We start from the raw sequence: 21,605 nt of genomic DNA on the forward strand, positions 1-21,605 counted from the left end.
TTATAGGACTCCTCATATTGTACATGCGCACTTTTACAAAATTGACACACCCTAATGTGGTGGCCTGTTGGCATATTGTTTATAATTCTCAATATGTTTTTGATCTGGTTGAGATTCAGGCTCTGTTGAGTGGTTTGATCCCATTTAAGTGAAGATAGGAAAAAAAAAAATGATAGGAGTAGTGAGCAAAAGTAAGTTTGTATATTATGCAAATTAGCTAAAAATCTATGTAAGTGGAGACACACACAGACACACCCTAAAAATTACACACACCTCCAAATTCCAATGAATAAAATATTAGAGATGTTTTTTATTAACAATATCATATTAGAGATCTGATTTATATACAAAATGATCAATCACAATACATACATTTTCATGGAGAATCATATAATGTGCATGTTTTTGTACTGCAATATGGTACCAGTGCTGGAACTATTCTGCACTTTTCCACCACAAAATATTCAGCAAAATGTCTGAAAAAAAAACAAAAAACAATTCAAGTCTGGCACAAGAAACCTGCTGGTCTGGACCCAAAGGAACCAGGCAGCAAAGAGACTTGAGGTCATTTTATTACTATGACAACATCATACAAACATCAACAACGAGCAATTTACAACAATTTACTACAAAAACAGGTTACCAAACAATAAACAGAGGTTTAAAGATAATTTGCAAATTAAAAAAATAGAAACAAATTCTTCACTGTTATGTTACAAAAAAATGAGGAAACCTTGTTGTACAGCAACACACTGATAAAAAATATTTTAAAAATAACTATAAATAGCTACAACACATGGATGTGTATTTGTTCAATCATTGTGATGATGTGATATCCCTGTGTTGTAAGTAGGCGCTGAAGAATTTGACTTTGGAAATGTTATTAAAGCCAGAAGTTAAGAAAAAAAAGAGGTTTGAGGTGAAACTCCCATCATACATCAGTCCGGGTGAGGAAACATTTTTTAATTCTGTAAGGTGAAGAACAGGACAGAATGACAGACACAATTAATCACAGCTGGTCATCAGAGTTGAACAACAATCAGTGTGAACATCAGCCACACACACACACACACACAATAAAACTTGTTTGCAGATGTGCAAGAGTGAGAATGTCTGTGTGTATGTGTGTATAGAGACAATAAGAGAGTAACTTACAGTAGTGTCTCCAGTTTACAGGTTGGATCCTCCTTTAGATCAGAGAGCAGCTTCACTCCTGATTCTCCTGTTTTATTACCCTTCAGATTCAGTTCTCTCAGGTGTGATGAGGAGTTTGACCTCAGAGCTGAAGCCAGAGCAGCACAACCTTCATCTGTAATACTGCAGTTCCACAACCTGTAAGAAAAAAAAACTTCTCACACTTAACACACCCGGTTTTAGCATTGTGTTATGACTCAATGCTAATATAGGGTCATGATATTTTTTTCATAAAATCTGATTGAATGACTGGCTGCTCTCTCCTCTTGTAGTTGTGTTTGTGTGTTCCTGACATGATGAGTGGCTATTAGCAGTGGAGCTCGCTACATAAGGAAGCCGGTGACAGAAGTAGGGGGCACTTTGTGCTTTTATGGTGTGGGTTTCCATTGCTTTCCATGTTCCCAGACTTCGCCGGGGTAAGGACAGGCCGGGCAAAACGTTGCTTGCACTTCAACGGGTAGATTATGTTGTCTAGCTAATGACTGATCTTGTTGTCTTATGACTGTTGCGTGCGCCAATAATCAAACATAGGAGTAAGCAGAAACTCTGAAACAACCAAGATATACAAGAAATCCTGTATATCATTGTAAATAAAATTAGACAGAGGACCTTTTCTATGAAATATTTTTCTCCTGTATACATTAGTTAAGGGGTTAGGGAAGCTGCTCTATTTTCCTCTTCTTTTGGTTTGTAAATAGGTTAGGTAGTGCCCTAATTAAGTTAAATGGCTTTTGTTTATTGTGTGTGTGTGTGTGTGTGTGTGTTAATCTAACCCTAGTATCTCCAGTGTACAGTGTGGATTGTCCAGTCCAGCAGAGAGCAGCGTCACTCCTGAATCCTGCAGTTTATTGTAACTCAGGTCCAGTTCTCTCAGACTGGAAGAGTTTGAGCTGAGAACTGAGGACAGAACTCTACAGCTTTCCTCTGTCAGATCACAGTCACGCAGCCTAGAAGAGAAATGATGAATTGAAAAGGGATGCCTTTCTGAGAGAGAGGTAATTAAATGAATTAATTAAAACAGAAGAGGTAGTAAAGGCTGGAGAATAAAAAGTGGTAGAAAAAGAATTAAAAGGATAGAAAGAGGGGAGAGAAATAAGAAGGACAGTGCAATCAGCCCAACCCATTAAAGTGTTAAGAGGTGTATCTTTAGTCTGGATTTAAAGAGCAGTATTTTAAATTCTATTCTGTATTTTATGAGAAGCCAGTGAAGAGATGCGAGAACTGGAGAAATATGTTTCTCTTCCTGGTTCCGGTCAAGAGCCTAGCCGCAGTATTCTGAAGGGGTCGTAGTTTAGAAATAGATTTGAGCTGGAAAAAAACAACTTTCACAATAGAGTTTATTTGTTTATTAAACTTAGGGCAGAGTCAAATAGTACTCCAAGGTTTGTGTGTGTGTGTGTGTGTGTGTGTGTGTGAAATCTCACCTCAGTATCTCCAGTTTACAGTTTGGATTCTTCAGTCCAGCAGAGAGCAGCTTCACTCCTGAATCCCGCAGTTTGTTGTGACTCAGGTCCAGTTCTCTCAGACTGGAGGAGTTTGAGCCGAGAGCAGAGGACAGAACTCTACAGCTTTCCTCCATGAGATCACACACACGCAGACTGAAAGAGAAAAGATGAAATTTTAATTAGTGAGTAAAGTAGGCTTTTATTGTCATTCCATTTCATCATATACAGATGTAATGTTAGAAATATGGTAGAAACAAAATATGGTTCCCCCAAAGAGCTACAATTAATAAGAGATGACCTGAGACATAAGACAAGTCAATATGCAACAGAGAAAATAGTGAAATGTTGATAAATACAATAAATGCAGACAATCAACACAGTGAACAAACAACATGGTTTACATTAAGCAGTACAGGAAACCAAAATTTCTGCTGTTACCTATTCTGCTGTTGCCTACTGCTTTCACCTACACACGGAGACAGCAGGCATCCAAGAGTGACAACAGGTTCTAGCCTCGTAAGACCATCTTGTTGGTGAGCAACAGCAGCAAATTGCCACGTTCAGTGCCCAGCTAGCACAGATAACTAGCAACTATGGCGGTACTCTCTCAATCTGCTTCGACACTCATCGCACGCCCCAACAAAAATTCATGCAAATGTTTAATGTTTCAATGCTCACTGTATTTCTCCATTCAGGAGGCAGTGGCTGAGACAACCATGACTGTACAGTTCATAAGCCTGTTGACCAATAAGGCACTCAACTGGGCTACTGCTTTCTGGTCCCAAGAACAAGGCAGGCAGAAGGACAAGGAACAGATAAAGAGGGTGCAGAAGGAGTTGAAGGTGAGAATGAGGGAGAACAAGCAAGCCTAGAGAAGGAAGCTGGAGGGCAGGATTCAGCAGAATAACACAAAGGGGGTGTGGGCTGGAGTGAAGCAGCTCACTGGCTTCAAAGATAAACAACAACCTGTGGAAGGCAGTCTAGAAAGTCTAATGAGCTGAATTTGTTCTTCAGTAAGTTCAGCATGACTCCCTCCCCCCATCTCCTCCACTCCCACACTACCACTCTTCCCCAACTCCCCCCAAGATATTTTCCCACCTTGTTATCTACACCAAATCTCCTCTGCTCATTTCACAACCATTCACCCCCAATCTTCCCCAATTACCCCCTCACTCAACCACCATCCTCAAGAGACTCATAACACCCCACCCCCCACCCCACCTATCTGTCACTACCTGCCAGGTGAAGTGACAACTGGAGAAGCTGAAAGTTGGGAAGGCTGGAGGGCTTGACGGAATCAGTCTGAGTGTACTGAAGGTTTGCGCCAACCAGCTGTGAGGGATCCTCCAGCATCTCTTCAACCTTCAACATGAGAAGTTGCCAGAGCTATGGAAAACATTCTGCCTGGCTCCTGTTCCGAAGAAGACATCTATCTCCTCCCTGAACCATTACAGACTGGTAGCCCTCACATCACATGTCGTGAAGGTCCTGGGGAGAATAGTGCTGCTCTATCTCAGCCCTCAGGTCTCTTTTCTGGATCCCCTGCAGTTTGCCTACCAGCCAGATGTAAATTATGCAGTCAAATATCTACTGTAAAAGGCCCAATCATATCTGGACTACACCACAGTGAGAATCACTTTCTTTAGTTTCTCAAGCACATTTAACAAAATTCAACCTCTCCTGCTGAGAGAGAAGATGAGAAGAATGCAGGTAGACATGTCCATGATCTCCTGGGCCACAGACTACCTGTCAGACAGGCCCCAGTTTGAGAAGCTGGGAATCTGCCTGTCTGAGCACCACTGGGAACTGTGCTCACCCCCTTCCTCTTCACCCTGTATGCCACAGACTCTCAGAACAGGTCGGATCTCTGCCACATTCAGAAATATTTTGACAACTCTGTGGTGGTAGGGTGCATCAGGAATGGACAGGAAGAAGAGTACAGGGACCTGGTGAACAACTATGTGGAGTGGTGCAGGAAGAACCATCTCCTTCTCAGTGTGGCCAAGGCCAAGGAGATGGTGGTGAACTACAGGAGGAAGAGGACCACAACCAGCCTTATTACCATCATGGGTCAGGATGTTGAGCTGGTTGACACCTACAGATATCTTGGTGTCCATATCAAAAACAAAAACATAAATGTAAATGGACTATTTATCAGCCTCACATCTGGACATCACCCCCCAACCAACGGGCAGGTTGAGAGGGCTAACCAAGAAGTGGGCCATTTCCTGAAAACTTATTGTGCTGATAATCAGGACTGGGCCCGGTTCCTGCTGTGGGCAATATACCCCCAGAAATCCCTTAGTCACTCGGCTACAAAACTAAACCCATTCCAGTGTGTTTTAGGTTACTAACCTCCCCAGTTCCCATGGAACGCCAACTCCATGACTCCCTTGCAGTCAACTTATGGTTCAAGAAGAGAAGCAAGCGTGAGAGGTTGCACACTATCACCAGGAACAAACAGCACACGTGATCAAACAATTCACAGACAGATGTCGAGGTGGCCCTCCACAATATGAACCTGGGGATAGAGTGTGGATCTTCACTAAAGATATCTGAGTCACACACGGAAAAAGCTGAATCTCGCTACATTGGCCCATTCAAAGTTCTCCAAAGGATCAACAAAGTTACCTACAAGCTTGATCTACCATGCCACTGCTGCCTTGCAACATCATTTCATATCTCCAAGCTCAATGCTGCAACAGTCTAAAGACTGTTCTTCAGGATGTCTAGAATCCTGTTGCTCTTCGAGGAACTAAGTCCAAGGGAGTGGAGCTGAGCTTGTGGACCAGTGTCTGATACTGTGGAATGCCGAGCCAAAATCAATTAACAGCATTCTAACATAAGTGTCTTTGTTTTCCTTGTGTGATAAGGCGAGGTGGACAGCAGAAGATATAACTGTGTGAATTCTTAGTTCCTGATGTAATTCCTGTTTGGATGCAGTTCCTCTTTTCAAATTGTTTGCCAGGAGTTCCTCACTTGTCTCTGAAAAACACATATGTTTTTAAACTATACCATTTTTCTTTTTTCATTGTTTACTTTTGCTGTATTTTTCACTTTTCCCTGTTGCTCCATTTTCATTTTCTTGAAGTACTTTTTTTTCACCTAAAGACAGCCAGGGGAGACGATCCACATCAGATCTGTCTAAAATAATCTCCACAAAACTTGATTAAGGTACGTTTGACATTCAATATGGCAAACATTCAGCTTTTTCAGTGTGTCGAGAGCAGGATGTTTAGTCATTCTTCCTCTGCTGTTAGTAGCTTTATTTGTGATGTATGTATTAGTTAGCTCTCTGATTGAGAAGATTGCAGCATTAGAGCATCCAGATCCTCGAGACGGTTAGCAAGAGTGAGAGCAGCATAGTTTCATTTCAAGTCTCCAAGCTCGAACCAGTCATCCCAGGCCCCCTAGAAGAAAACATCCCTTCCTCTACACCCCCAGCTCCTCTATACATTGAAGAGCTATCGGCCTATATTTTCAAAGAGATCTCCCGCTGAAGAAGGGGCCAGCTACAAGGGCTATGGACCTGAGGAAAGGTGCTGGATCCCAGCCCAGGATGTTTCTGACCCACTGCTGTGTCAAAAATATCATGCCAAACACCCTGCCGGGTCCATGCCCCAGAGGGCGACCCACGAAGAACCCTGGTCCCGGAATGAGCTCTTAAAGGGGGCCGGGGGAGGGGATGGGAGGGGGCCTGATGGGGGCTACAGACATGACCACTGACTACAACTCCCAGAGTATTACTTCATGAAAATATATAAATACGAAGACTGATAATAGCTAGCAGTATGTTTTCCCCTGGAGACATGGCTTACGAGGCTTACAAGTATGATCTCCAGAGAGCCATTAAACATGCATGTTTGCATACAGTAAGTCAAGGATCTTGTTTTCTCTTGTCGAACATTTAACAAACTGGTGAAAAATAGGCAGAGTGGAGGAAAAGCTTTGGGGTGTTGTGTCTGCAGTATAGCAGTGATGCCACGGATGACGTCACATGTTACTTCCGTCAGCGAGGAAGGCGGAATGTAAACAACAATGGCATATGGGGATTCTCTCTGAAGATAATATGGGAGCAAACCTACTGCCAACAATTCAGTGTCCATGCTGGTGATGATAGCATTAGCATCAGGAATATGCGCTTGTAGCCATGTCTCATAATGGGCCATAACAAGCACATTGTCCTACATTTCTGATATTCTCTTTGGTATTTTGCATATGCTTCAAGAAGCCTATCTCCAGGTAACAAAGCAGGTTTGTGTAGCACTATCATCAGTTCCCGAGTGTAAACACTGCATTTTTCATTGGCAAAATAAAAGTTACAAATAGCACTAAACATTTAAACAACAATACTGAGCCACACTAAAATGACACACTTAAAAGATATGACTCAAGACTAGGAACTGTACTACAGAAAAGATGAAAAACTAAAACACTACACAGAGCTGATACTAGCACTGTGCCCAAAAGTGTCATTTACTCCTTTGTTGCTTCATTACAGTGTGTTTGATCTCAGTTTATTTTTTTTACTATCAGACAAAATCAAAGAGAAGAGACAGAGACCACAAGAAAGGGAAAGGGACAGATATGAGTAGAAACACACTATCTAAACAGCTATAATTACAATTAATGGGCACAGTTTGTATATATTCATGATGTATAATTAACTTTGAATTTAAATTCAAATTAATTCTCACGTACATATTTCAGTTTCTTAAAGACATTTAAATTGTATTAATTAAAAAATTTACAGACATGTGAGTCATGCATATGATGTGCATATGTTTGTGCATCAGAAAGAAAATAGGACTGTGTGTATATTTGTACGTGATTTTTTTTTTTCTGTGATAAAAGTTACACACACACACACACACACACACACACACACAAACAATTCTTTTTATGATCTTGTGATAAAATGATGATCTGACCTCAGTTTCTCCAGTGTACAGTGTGGATTCTCCAGTCCAGCAGAGAGCAGCTTCACTCCTGAATCCTGCAGTTTATTGTGACTCAGATCCAGTTCTCTCAGACTGGAGGAGTCTGAGCTGAGAAGTGAGGACAGAACTCTACAGCTTTCCTCTGTCAGATTACAATCACGCAGCCTGGAAGAGAAATAAGTAATAGTAACAGTGCAAACACACACACACACACACACACACACACACATAAAACACCAGTTGCTCCTGAAACAACAGCCTTTTAATATGTCATTTTGGGTGCTGCCTGGACACAACATGACTGACATCTCAAACTTAAACAACAGCACCTGTCAGACCCACAGAGTGCACGCCACTGCATTAGTGGTCGGTCAAAATTTTTGGTGAGCATTGTTCTGTGTGTGTACATTTAGACTGAAACAACAAACTATTTGAAATATATTTATAAATGAAAAAAATACTCACTTAGCTCTTCTGGTGCCTTTGAACAGTGGCAGCAACCTCAGAAAGCATTCCTCTGATGGGTCATATTTACTCAAATCAAACACATCCAGCTCCTGTTCTGAGTTCATTAACACAAACACCAGAGCTGACCATTGAGCAGGAGACAGACTGGTTCCACTGAGACGACGGTAACCTCCTCTTTTCAGGTAAGTTTGTATTTCCTGCACTAGAGAATGATCATTCAGTTCATTCAGACAGTGGAACAGATTGATGGATTTCTCTGGAGATGGATTCTCCCTGATCTTCTCTTTGATGTACTCCACTGTTTCCTGTTTGTTGTGAGAGCTGCTTCCTGTCTGTGGCATTAAGCCTCTTAAGAGAGTCTGATTGGACTCCAGTGAAAGACCCAGAAGGAAGCGGAGGAACAGGTCCAGGTCTCCATTCTCACTCTGTAAGGCCTTGTCCACTGCACTCCTGAGGAAATCAGACATGTGTGACTTGCTGAAAAGATCAGACAGATCAGTAGTTGGTTGTTCTGTTATGTTTCTGCTGATGAAGGAGAGAAATGCATATAAAGCAGCCAGAAACTCCTGAACACTCAGATGTACAAAGCTGAACACCTTCCCCAGGTGAAGCCCAAACTCATTTCTGAAGATTTGGGTACACACTCCTGAGTACACTGAAGCTTCTCTGACATCAATACCACACTCTCTCAGGTCTTCCTCATAGAAGATCAGGTTTCCTTTCTCCAGCTGTTGGAAAGCCAGTTTTCCTAGTGCCAGGATACTCTCTCTGGTCTGCTGAGGATCAGGGTCACATTTCTGATGGTACTTTTGGTCCTTGTGTTTGATCTGAAAGATCAGGAAGTGTGTGAACATTTGAGTCAGAGTCTTGGGGATCTCTCCACTCTCTGCTTCACACAACATTCTCTCTAGAACAGTGGCTGAGATCCAGCAGAAGACTGGGATGTGGCACATGATGTAGAGGCTTCTTGAAGACTTCATGTGTGTGATGATTTTATTGGCCAGGCTCTGATCACTGATCCTCTTCCTGAAGTACTCCTCTTTCTGAGGATCATTGAACCCTCGTACTTCTGTTACCTGGTCTACACACTCAGGAGGGATCTGATTGGCTGCTCCTGGTCGAGAGGTTATCCAGAGGAGAGCAGAGGGAAGCAGATTCCCCTTGATGAGGTTTGTCAGCAGCACATCCACTGAGGCTGACTCTGTCACGTCATACAATCTCTCATTGCTCTGGAAATTTAGAGGAAGTCGACACTCATCCAGACCATCAAAGATAAACATCACTTTGTAGGACTTGCAGTCTAATAATTCTAGTTTTCTCATTTCTGGGAAAAAGTCATGAATAAGTTTCATCAGACTGAGAGTTTTCTGCTTCATCAGGTTCAGCTCTCTAAAGGGAAGTGGAAACATGAAGGTGACGTCCTGATTTGCTTTTCCTTCAGCCCAGTCCAGAACGAACTTCTGCACAGAGACTGTTTTTCCAATTCCAGCTACTCCTTTAGTCACCACACTTCTTATAGACTTGTCTTTAAAGAGGTCATTACATTTGATGGGTGTCTCCTGTGTTGCTGGTCTCCTGGACGCTGTCTCAATCTGTCTCACCTCATGTTCATTATTGACATCTCCACTCCAGCCCTCTGTGATATAGAGCTCTGTGTAGATCTCATTCAGAAGTGCTGAGCTTCCATAATGTGAGATTCCTTCTTTAATTCTTTTGCATTTCTCTCTCAGGTTGGATTTGAGTTTTTGCTGATACTCAGAGCCCAGAGACTCTAATAAACAAAGGAAGACTCTAATAAACAAATGAATCATTTTAATGCACAATGCATTTAATGCACTAAAAAAGGAATAAATGCTAAGCATGCTAAAAATGCAATATTAAAAAGCCATATACATTTCTAATTCATGTTCTCAGTTAATGTTTGATAATCTTTATGACCTACTAAATCTTTCTGACTGTGCAGCCATTTATCATAATTAGTGTACTAATAGCTGCTGAAAACGTTGTTATGTTATTGTTGTGAAACCACAAAATGTAAATTCCTCTGTCTTGAAGATGTCAGAAATCTTAGTTACAACTTTACCTCTGACTGTTACAAAGGGCTGACACTGGAGACTACTTTCATAAATGTTAAATAAATGCTTCCTTAAAGAAAACTTAAAGAAAACACTATATCAATGATTAAACATATTTTTTTAATCTGTTTATGTGGAGACAGGTGATCATATCCGCTGTACATGTCTGTGAATGAGCTGTTACTATAGAAAAGATAACACATTAGAACGAGTGCATTAATATAAACCTGTTATTTACAGCTGCGTCACTGTCAGAGATGCTATTATAGAAAATTAATCAACACCTTCTGACCAATCACAATCCAGAATTTCACAGCACCATGGTGTAAGTGTATGTATGGACCAGTAGTAAATTCAAGGCCCAGAGCTCTTACTGTTCTGCAGTGTGTTAGCGAGATCTGTGTGGTTCATGTTCTTCAGCACGTGCAGCTCCTGGTTAGAAACACACAATAAGAGATCTAAATATTATAATATTACAACGTGAGAGATGATGTTATTTTATGAAAAGAAGAAAAGTGTCTGTGTTTTAACCGCAGGTAAAACTGCAATTCTGTCTGATTACCCACAAAGCTGTAAATCTTTAAATTGTCATTATCATGAATTTAAAAAGCCTGCAACCTACTCAGTCACATGTTACACACTTTAAAAATTCACACACCTTGAATATGGACTCCGACTGATTTCCGCTGAGGTCTGAGGTTGATTTCTTCTTTTGTGGTCTGTGAACAATCAAAACACATTTTTAAATAAAGAGACAGATTTTTAACACTACCCTTTTAACACAATACATTGGTTTTAGGATTTTCTAATTGACACAAACATATTTAGAAACATTTAGAAGTGCAGAGGCACACGTTCTAAGTCTGGTGTGCTGCAAATCCCAATAAGAGCCTTTATGGATGACGATCATCATGACAACATCAGTACCTCGCACCAGATGGGTTCTCCAAGGCTTAGAGAACCTCATCTCATGGGCAATGATGAGTTTCAAACCCAGCAAATATTGGTCCTTGGTGCTGAAGAAGGAGCGGTTGGTGAAAAAAATTCCTCTTCTCACTATCTGGTGTCAGTATTCTCTCTGTTTCTGAGCAGCTGGTGAAAAGCCTATGGAAATCTTTGACTCCAGCCTTAAAGAAAAAAACAATCAAAGACCTCAAAAACTGGTTCTCCAAGGTGGATAAGTCAGGCCTACCAGGAAGATTCAAGGCCTGGATTTACCAGCACACTATCCTGCCCAGGATTCTGTGGCCCCTGCTACTTTACAAGGTCCCCATGACAATGGTCGTGAAAAGTTTGCAGCTACCTTTGCTTGGTTTTCCCTGCAGTCTCAGTAGCGTGGCACTGTATGACAGTGAGCAGCCGTACTGAAGAGTTTATGGTGTCTCAAACAAGTGAGGCACTCCAGTATAGAGAATCCAAGGACTCCAAAGAGTCATCAGCTGGCACAGAGGTCAGAATGGGCAGGAAGTGGAGTCAATGCACTGGAGGTTGCAGAGTCCAGGCTGAGGCACAAATCTCTAGCAGAAAATGGAGCCACAGGCTGGGCTGGGCTAGGTTTCTTCCAGAGGATTCCAATAGAGAAGGTCCATGGCAAGGAGAAACACCACCTGATCCAGGGTGAGGTTTAAGCAGATGTGGAGGAAGAAAGAGCTAGCAGGATGGTGGGCCTTAGACATCAGGGAGCATGGATGAGGTGGGAATCTGCAATACAGTACAATCTCTCTGTGCCCACCTCCATCTGTCAGTGGATCACCAACTTCTTGACAGACAGGCAGCAGCTAGTGAGGCTGGGAAAATTCACATCTAGCACCTGCTCAGTCAGCACTGGCACTCCGCAGGGATGTGTGCTCTCCCCACTGGTATTCTCCCTCAACACAGGATCTACCATCTCACAAGACCTGAAGTGGGAGACCCACATAGACTCTATTTTGAAAAAGGCCCAGCAGAAATTGTACTTCCTTCACCAACTGAGGAAGTTCAACCTGCCAAAGGAGCTGCTGAACCAGTTCTACTCAGCTGTCATCAAGTCTTTTCTGTGCACTTCATTTACTGTCTGGTTTGGTTCTGCTACCAAATCAGATAGAAGAAGACAACGGACAGTCTGAATTGCTGAGAGGATTATTAGTGCTCCCCTGCCCACCCTACAGGACCTATACTCATCCAGAGTGAGGAAACGGGCAGGTAAAATAATTTCAGTCACCTCGCACCCAGGCCACAATCTCTCTGAACTGTTGCCCTCTGGCCGGCGCTTAAGAGCACTGACAACTACAACAACCAGGCACAAGAACAGCTTTTTCCCCACAAGCAATTTCCCTCATGAACAATTAACTAACTTCTAGGTCCTTCTTAGTGTAGTACCTCTCTGTGGATACAATTTTTTTGTGCAATATGTAGATTCTTTTACTATATTAGTAATATATTATTTACTATATAAAGGTCTTTCTGATTTCTGGTGAGCATTATCAGTGCCGAGTTATCTGGCAGACTACTACCATGTCCAGTTCCTAATATAGGTTGTTTATGATGGCTTACTAAGTCCTGCTAACCTCCACATCTGGGGAAAGCATGAAACACCAGCCTGCCCTCTTTGCTCTGAAAGGGGACCACTAGAGCACATCCTAAGCAGCTGCCCAAAGGCTCTTGGTTGAAAGCCGCTATTGTGGGTCCTCCACAAAACTCCATCCTGACATGGTCACCTTTCCAGATACCACCAGACAGGTGATCATGGTACAACTCACCTTTCCCTGGGAAGAGCGCATGGAGGAGGCATATGAAAGGACACATGCCAAGTATCAGGAATTGGTGGAGCAATGCAAGAACCAGGGCTGGAACACTCAATTTGAGTCAATAGAGGTCAGCTTCTGGGGCTTTGCAGGCCGCTCACTGTGTAAAATCCTCACCCAGCTAGGCATAGTGTGGTTGGAAAAAATGAAGGCCATAAAATCTATTCCTGAAGCCACAGAGAGAGCCACAAGGTGCCTCCGGATTAAGAGGGTAGGCTCATGGTCTACTGCTGCTGGGAAGCAGGCCAGGGAATGATCACCCCTGGCCGGGTCACCTGGGCGAGGGTGTCTGATGTTGAAAGACCCGAAACACATCAGTGAGCATCTGTAAGATTTATTTTAGAAGCTACTGCTTCAACACCTGATAATGCTCATGAAGAGCTCCATAATGAGATGAGTGAGTTTGATCAGGTGGAACACTGCTGTTAAACACCTCACTATACTGACCTCAGATGAGTAGAACTGTCTCCATCTCTGAACTCAATTGGATGTCCCATTGACTCTTCACTCTTCATGGACACACAGCTGGGCTCTGGTGAGTCTGATCTTTTTCCCTCCATCATTCTAGAACACATATTTTATTAGAGCAAAAATTATAGGAAAAATGTGAATGCTAATATAAAATTACTTGTATATTTATGATTTCATACCAACTTTGAATCAGTGTTGCACATAAACTAGTAAAAATTTCCAGCCTGACCAGCAGCAAATTGCATAAAACAGATAAATCTTCTTCTTCTTTCGGCTTTTCCCTTCAGGGGTCGCAACAGCGAATCATCACTCTCCACCTGTCCTTATCTTCTGCATCCTCAACACTTGCACCCACTAGCTTCATATCCTCATTTATTACCTCCATATACCTCCTCTTTGGCCTTCCTCTTCGCCTCCTGCCTGGCAGCTCCATGTCCAACATTCTCCTACCAATATACTCACTCTCCCTCCTCTGAACATGTCCAAACCATCTTAATCTGGCCTCCCTAACTTTGGCCCCCAAACGTCCAACATGAGCTGTCCCTCTGATGTACTCGTTCCTAATCCTGTCCAACCTTGTCACTCTCAAAGAGAACCTCAACATCTTCAGCTCTGCTACCTCTAGCTCTGACTCCTGTCTCTTCCTCAGTGACACTGTCTCTAAACCATACAGCATAGCTGGTCTCACCACTGTCTTGTACACCTTCCCCTTGAGTCTCGCTGATATTTTTCTATCACACAGAACTGCCGACACCTTTCTCCACCCATTCCAACCTGTTTGCACCTCTTTCCCACACTCTCCATTACTCTGGACTGTTGACCCCAAGTACTTAAACTCCTGAACCTTCTTCACCTCTTCACCCTGTAATCTTACTGTTCGATTTCTCTCCCTTTCATTCACACACATGTACTCAGTCTTACTACGACTGACTTTCATTCCTCTTCTCTCCAGCGCAAACCTCCACCTCTCCAGGTTTTCCTCCACCTGCTCCCTGCTCTCACTATAGATCACAATGTCATCCGCAAACATCATTGTGTAAGGAGACTCCTGTCTGACCTCCTCTGACAACTGGTCCATTACCACAGCAAACAGGAAGGGGCTCAGAGCCGATCCCTGATGCAGTCCCACCTCCACTTTGAACTCCTCTGTCTGACCTACAGCACACCTCACCACTGTCCTGCACCTCTCATACATGTCCTGCACCACTCTGACATACTTCTCTGCTACTCCTGACTTCCTCATACAGTACCACAGCTCTTCTCTTGGCACCCTGTCATACACCTTCTCCAAGTCTAAAAAACATACAGTGCAACTCCCTCTGACCATCCCTATACTTCTCCATCAAAATTCTCAGAGCAAAAATTGCATCTGTTGTGCTCTTTCTGGGCATGAAGCCATACTGCTGCTCACAAATCTCCAATACCTTCCTTAACCTAGCTTCCACTACTCTTTCCCATAGCTTCATCGTATGGCTCATCAACTTTATCCCCCTATAGTTGCTGCAACTCTGCACATCATCCTTATTCTTAAAGATCGGCACTAATACACTACTTCTCCATTCCTCAGGCATCTTCTCACTCTCTAAAACCCTGTTAAACAAACTAGTTAAAAATTCCACTGCTGCCTCTCCTAGACACTTCCAGACCTCCACCGGGATGTCGTCAGGACCAACTGCCTTTCCACTTTTCATCCTCTTCAAAGCCTTCCTGACTTCATCCTTTCTAATCTTATCTACCTTCTGTTCCACAGAGGTCACCCTTTCTACTCTTTTTTCCCTCTCATTTTCCTCATTCATCAGCTCTTCAAAGTACTCCTTCCATCTCCTCTGTACACTCTCTTCACTTGTGAGCACCCTTCAATCTCTATCCTTAATAACTCTAACTTGCTGCACATCCTTCCCATCTCAATCCCTCTGCCTAGCTAACCTGTATAAGTCCTGCATAAAACAGATATATAATGAAATAAATAAAGCCAAGACAAGCACCATGGGCAAAAATAGTGTGAAAATGAGAATTAACGTCTATTTTACAATCTGTAATACAAAAATTAATTCTGTTAATCCTTTCATTAATCCTTTAACAAGACAACAACAAATAGTCACTATGGCCTTCTCAGACTCCAGCCCTGATCTACAGAAGGCCTACAACAGAAATTTCAAGAAAAATATTGGCTAATTTCTTCAGGGAATATGACTGACATTAGAGGAATACTAATGGACATGCAAATTAAAGAATATTTACTGTACATCACATTCAGAAAGGGAGATGCAAACTTTTAAACTGATGCCATTTTAAAAATTTCACTGTTAGTACCTTAACATACACTATTATACCCTTATAATATCTGAAACACTAAATGTATTTTTTTAACAAAATACACTTATTTGTCATTTTTATTTAGTCTTAAATGAGGATTCCTGCACAGAATTAAAATTTAATATATTCGTCAATCTGTGTATTACACTGTTGTATAGGATTGTATCGCTTAGTGTTGAATTTTAACAGATATCATTATTTCGAATAGTTTTACTGTTCTTACCCATCAAAGTTAAACTACAATACCTCGAATGCAATACACAAATATGTATTCAGCCACTGGTTATCCCTACTGATGAACCATACCGTAGCCCTGCGTGAGACACATCACTGTGATGTCTTCCTCTGATGCATATTCCTCTGGGAATATTTTTAATTGCAAGCCAGAATTTGTTTTGGTTCAGCCACCAAAACAGACAAAAGACGGCTTCAACAGACTGTGAAGTCAGCTGATAGGATCATCGTTGCCCCCTGTGTTCATCTGTAGGATTTATTTTAGAAGCCACTGCTTCAACACCTGATAAAGTTCATGAAGAGCTTCATAATGAGATGAGTGAGTTTGATCAGGTGGAACACTGCAGTAAAACACCTCACTATACTGACCTCAGATGAGTAGAACTGTCTCCATCTCTGAACTCGATTGGATGTCCCATTGACTCTTCACTCTTCATGGACACACAGCTGGGTTCTGGTGAGTCTGATCTTTTTCCCTCCATCATTCTAGAACACATATTTAATTAGAGCAAAAATTATAGGAAAAATATGAATGCTAATATAATATTGTTTGTATATTTATGGTTTTACGCCAACTTTCAACCAGCAACATATAAAATGCTGCTGTAAACAATAACACACTTGACCTCTGTTACACCACAATAAAGGATGCATATCGTTCTGTTCCCAGAGCAGCTCTGGGACTCTCTGATCACTGCCTAGTTTATCTTGTCCCAGCATACAGGCAAAAACTAACATCTGCCAAGCCTGTAGTAAGGACTATGAAGAGATGGACTAATGAAGCAGGATGGGATCTACAAGCCTGTTTTGCCTGCACTGATTGAAGTGTTTTTGAAGCTGCAGCCACTGATTTGGATGAACTCACTGATACTGTGACATCCTATATCAGTTTCTGTGAGGACATGTGTGTTCCCACCAGGACTTATTTAAAATATAACAACGACAAACCGTGGTTTACTATGAAACTCATACAGCTTCATCAAGCCGAAGTGAGGACAAAGTGCTGTACAATCAGGCCAAAAACAGATTGACAATGGAGATAAGAGTGGTTAAAAGAAGCTACTCTGAAAAGCTGAAAAAACAGTTTTCAGCCAATGACCCTGCTTCATTATGGAACAGCCTGAAAGCCATCACCAACTGCAAGACATTATCCCCTCAATCTGTTGGGAATCAACAACTGGCTGACGATCTGAGCCATTTCTACTGTAGGTTTGAAAAAGCAATCTCACACCCCACACCCACTCTGACCAACATCTCTTCACACAAACATCAACATCGACACCCCCCCTCACCACAAGCCATTTCCCTCATGAACAGTTAACTACTTCTAGGTCCTTCTTAGTGTATTACCTCTCTGTGGATAAATTTTTTTGTGCAATATGTAAATTCATTCTTTACTATATTACCTGTACACATATCATTAATGCTTGTGCCATTGCCTTCACCTTGCACATAGCTGTATTATATCTGTACATATATCTATTCCGTTTAAGCCTGTTGTGTCTGCTGTACAGTGTTAGATATTCTCTCATATTATTATTATTATTTGTAAATTTTATTATTACATGTCTTGCCATTTTATTGGTATGTGTGTTCTGGAAGCTTCATACCAAGTCAAATTCCTTGTGTGTGTGAGCACACTTGGCAATAAACGCTCATTCTGATTCTGATTCTAAAACACCTCACTATACTGACCTCAGATGAGTAGAATTGTCTCTGTCTCTGAACTCGATTGGATGTCCCATTGACTCATTACTCTTCATGGACACACAGCTGGGTTCTGGTGAGGCTGATCTTTTTCCCTCCATCATTCTAGAACACATATTTTATTAGAGCAAAAATTATAGGAAAAATGTGAATGCTAATATAATATTGTTTGTATATTTATGGTTTCACACCAACTTTGAATCAGTGTTGCACATAATCCAGTAAAAATTTCCAGCCTGACCAGCAGCAAATTGCATAAAACAGATAAATAATGAAATAAATAAAGCCAAGACAAACACCATGGGCAAAAAATAGTGTGAAAATGAGAATTAATGTCTATTTTACAATCTGTCAACAGAATTTATTTTTGTAAATCCTTTCATTAATCCTTTAACAAGACAACAACAAATAGTCACTATGGCCTTCTCAGACTCCAGCCCTGATCTACAGAAGGCCTACAACAGAAATTTCAAGAAAAATATTGGCTAATTTCTTCAGGGAATATGACTGACATTAGAGGAATACTAATGGACATGCAAATTAAAGAATATTTACTGTACATCACATTCAGAAAGGGAGATGCAAACTTTTAAACTGATGCCATTTTAAAAATTTCACTGTTAGTACCTTAACATACACTATTATACCCTTATAATATCTGAAACACTAAATGTATTTTTTTAACAAAATACACTTATTTGTCATTTTTATTTAGTCTTAAATGAGGATTCCTGCACAGAATTAAAATTTAATATATTTGTCAATCTGTGTATTACACTGTTGTATAGGATTGTATCGCTTAGTGTTGAATTTTAACAGATATCATTATTTCGAATCGTTTTACTGTTCTTACCCATCAAAGTTAAACTACAATACTTCGAATGCAATACACAAATATGTATTCAGCCACTGGTTATCCCTACTGATGAACCATACCGTAGCCCTGCGTGAGACACATCACTGTGATGTCTTCCTCTGATGCATATTCCTCTGGGAATATTTTTAATTGCAAGCCAGAATTTGTTTTCTAAAATGTTGCATTGTGAATGCTATCAAACCAGACAAATTTCCAAGCCTCAGATGCAACAGTTATACTCAGCCATCACTGACATCACTGTTCTGTGCACTTCAATAACTGAGTGGTTCAGCCACCAAATCGGACAAAAGGCAGCTTCAATGGACTGTCAAGAGAGCTGATAGGATCATTGGTGCCTCCTGTTATGCATCTGTAGGATTTATTTGAGAAGCTACTGCTTCAACCCCCGATAAAGCTCATGAAGAGCTTCATAATGAGATGAGTGAGTTTGATCAGGTGGAACACTGCTGTAAAACACCTCACTATACTGACCTCAGATGAGTAGAATTGTCTCCATCTCTGAACTCAATTGGATGATCCTTTGACCAGTCACTCTTCATGGACACACAGCTGGGTTCTGGTGAGGCTGATCTTTTTCCCTCCATCATTCTAGAAAATGTATTTTATTAGAGCAAAAATTATAGGAAATATTTGAATGCTAATATAATATTGTTTGTATATTTATGGTTTCACACCAACTTTGAATCAGTGTTGCACATAATCCAGTAAAAATTTCCAGCCTGACCAGCAGCAAATTGCATAAAACAGATAAATAATGAAATAAATAAAGCCAAGACAAACACCATGGGCAAAAATAGTGTGAAAATGAGAATTAATGTCTATTTTACAATCTGTCTACAAAAATAAATTCTATTAATCCTTGAACAAGACAACAACAAATAGTCACTGTGGCCTTCTCAGACTCCAGCCCTGAGCTACAGAAGGCTTACAACAGAAATTTCAAGAAATTTCTGCCTACTCTCCAGGACTGTACACCTCCAGAGTCAGAAAGTGGGTGCAAAAAATGATCACCATTCCCACACACCCGAGCCATAACCTCTTTGAACTCCTCTGCAGATCCACTACTGAATCTAATTGGGTGTATAAACAAAATCCTTGTTTCCCAGCAATAAATAATACTGTACTCTCTCAGCTCTGTTAAACACAGTGTTCATCATTAAACACCAATAAACCCATTTTATTAATTCAGCTACAGTCTGCACACTTATTCAATCAGGTGACAGGCCTCATACCTCATGAATTATGCAGATGTCAGGTCTCAGCTGGGTCTTAACACCTGTAGAGTTCATTGACTCAGTGCTATGCTGGTACACATTACATTACACAGTCCTTTTTACTTTTCTCTCAGTGAATGATTTCTCTAAACTGTTCTTAGATCAGATCAGTGATATATTCACTGCTGTTAAACACCTTAAAGCAGAGTTTAGTTCCTCTGTTAACTAGTGAGTGTTTAGAGATACAGATCTGTTTCCTTGAGACGGTGTGTATTTATTGCTGGTGAATGGAAAAGTAACTCACCTCTCGTCTTTCTTTAAGTCCTGTTTTCCAGACACACTCATGTTGGAGGTCATGTCTCCTTCTCCAGATTAAAGCAGCACATACGTTTACTTCACTCCAACATCGGTGTGTTAAATCGAACCCTGTATCAGCACAGAGTTCACTTACAGGTAATAGCCACCTTATCAAGTCATAAAACAACCTGTGTACATTAAAACTTCAGTAAAAACTCACAAAACTTTTCTCCCTCAAGTGTACATTCAATGTGTTTACATATTATAGCTTTAGATTTTGATACTCACTGTGTTTTTACTCAGGGAAAGTTTTATTTTCCCCTCGTCACAAAACGGAGCTTCTGAGACTCACTTTCAGTTACACCCTCCAAATGTTTTCTTCTGCAGAGGGCAAAGGACAGTGTTTACAGAATATAAAAACATAAATGTGCACACACACACACACACACACACACACACACACACACAGGATTTTGGATAGAACACTGGGTATACAGTGTGTGTGTGTGTGTGTGTGTGTGTGTAAATGTGAGTGAGTGTGTATCAGTGTGTTACTTTAAATGTTAACTTGGGGCTCTAATAATGTGCATAATAATATTGAATAATAATAATTAATAATAATTCATAAATAAAATATAATAAAACCAATAATACATTATTCATTATTATGTCAATTGAACATAATTTAACAAAATTAAAAAAAAGTAGAGTTTGGGATAATAAGTTCTAAGAAAAAGATAATAAGAATGCTGGGGGAAATAAAGCTCACAATTTTGAGACAGTATGTTAGAAATCTGAAATCCGAAAAGAGCTACTGTAGCACAAATTGCTGAAAAAGTTAATGCTGGCTATAGACACGTACCACCTACCTAAACATTCCTCCAGACCGAGTTACACCCTTTCATGGCAACGGTATTGCGTAATGGCAGTGGCCTCTTTCAACAGGATAATGCGCCCTGCCACACTGCAAAAATTGTTCAGGAATGGTTTGAGTAACATGACAAAGAGTTCAAGTTGTTGATTTGGCCTCCAAATTCGCCAGATCTCAATCTGATTGAGCATCTGTGGGATGTGCTGGACAAACAAGTCTGATCCATTACTCCACGGGTTCCAACCCATCGCATGGCACAGTCGCACACACATTCACACACTACAGACTTTGGGAATGCCAATCAGGAGGAAACCCCCAAAGCACGGAGAGAACATGCAAACTCCGCCCACACAGAGCGGAAGCAGGAATTGAACCCCCATATATATATATATATATATATATATATATATATATATATATATATATATATATATATATATATATATATCCCATCCTGAAGAAACCCACTCTAGATCCCTCTGCCATCAGATCCCTCTACCGACTGGTATCACTTCTCTCTTTTCTTTCTAAAACCCTTGAACAAACTGTCTATAACCAGCTGTCTTGCTATCTCTCACAGAACAACCTCCAAGATCCCAATCAGTCTGGCTTCAAACCGGCACACTCCACAGAGACTGCCCTTTTGGCCGTCACTGAGAAGCTACGTGCCGCTAGATCAGCCAAACTGTCTTCAGTTCTCATCCTCCTTGACC

At 41.1% G+C, this 21,605-nt stretch overlaps 1 protein-coding gene across 3 annotated transcripts; it reads right to left on the bottom strand.

The window, feature by feature from the left end:
- Positions 1-330: 330 nt before the first annotated feature.
- On the bottom strand, positions 331-20,403 carry LOC113524825 (NACHT, LRR and PYD domains-containing protein 3-like). 3 transcript variants are annotated; one of them, XM_053242078.1, is made up of 14 exons: positions 20,310-20,403; positions 20,029-20,150; positions 18,982-19,098; positions 17,622-17,738; positions 16,296-16,412; positions 13,353-13,469; positions 10,781-10,841; positions 10,497-10,554; positions 8,045-9,818; positions 7,571-7,744; positions 2,619-2,792; positions 1,968-2,141; positions 1,156-1,332; positions 331-968 (listed from the first exon to the last, which is right to left on the bottom strand). In XM_053242078.1, the coding sequence occupies exons 2-14, from the start codon at positions 20,079-20,081 to the stop codon at positions 932-934; spliced, it is 3,150 nt and encodes a 1,049-aa protein (XP_053098053.1). In that variant the 5' UTR covers positions 20,082-20,150; positions 20,310-20,403; the 3' UTR covers positions 331-931. The 3 variants fall into 3 exon arrangements, with proteins under 3 accessions (XP_053098053.1, XP_053098052.1, XP_053098054.1); XM_053242077.1 differs by lacking the exon at positions 20,310-20,403 and having other exon boundaries at positions 20,029-20,226; XM_053242079.1 differs by lacking the exons at positions 17,622-17,738; positions 18,982-19,098; positions 20,310-20,403 and having other exon boundaries at positions 20,029-20,226.
- Between the last annotated feature and the right edge of the window lie 1,202 nt (positions 20,404-21,605).

Source organism: Pangasianodon hypophthalmus, chromosome 19, assembly GCF_027358585.1.
Source record: "Pangasianodon hypophthalmus isolate fPanHyp1 chromosome 19, fPanHyp1.pri, whole genome shotgun sequence".
NCBI classification, from domain to species: Eukaryota; Metazoa; Chordata; class Actinopteri; order Siluriformes; family Pangasiidae; genus Pangasianodon; species Pangasianodon hypophthalmus.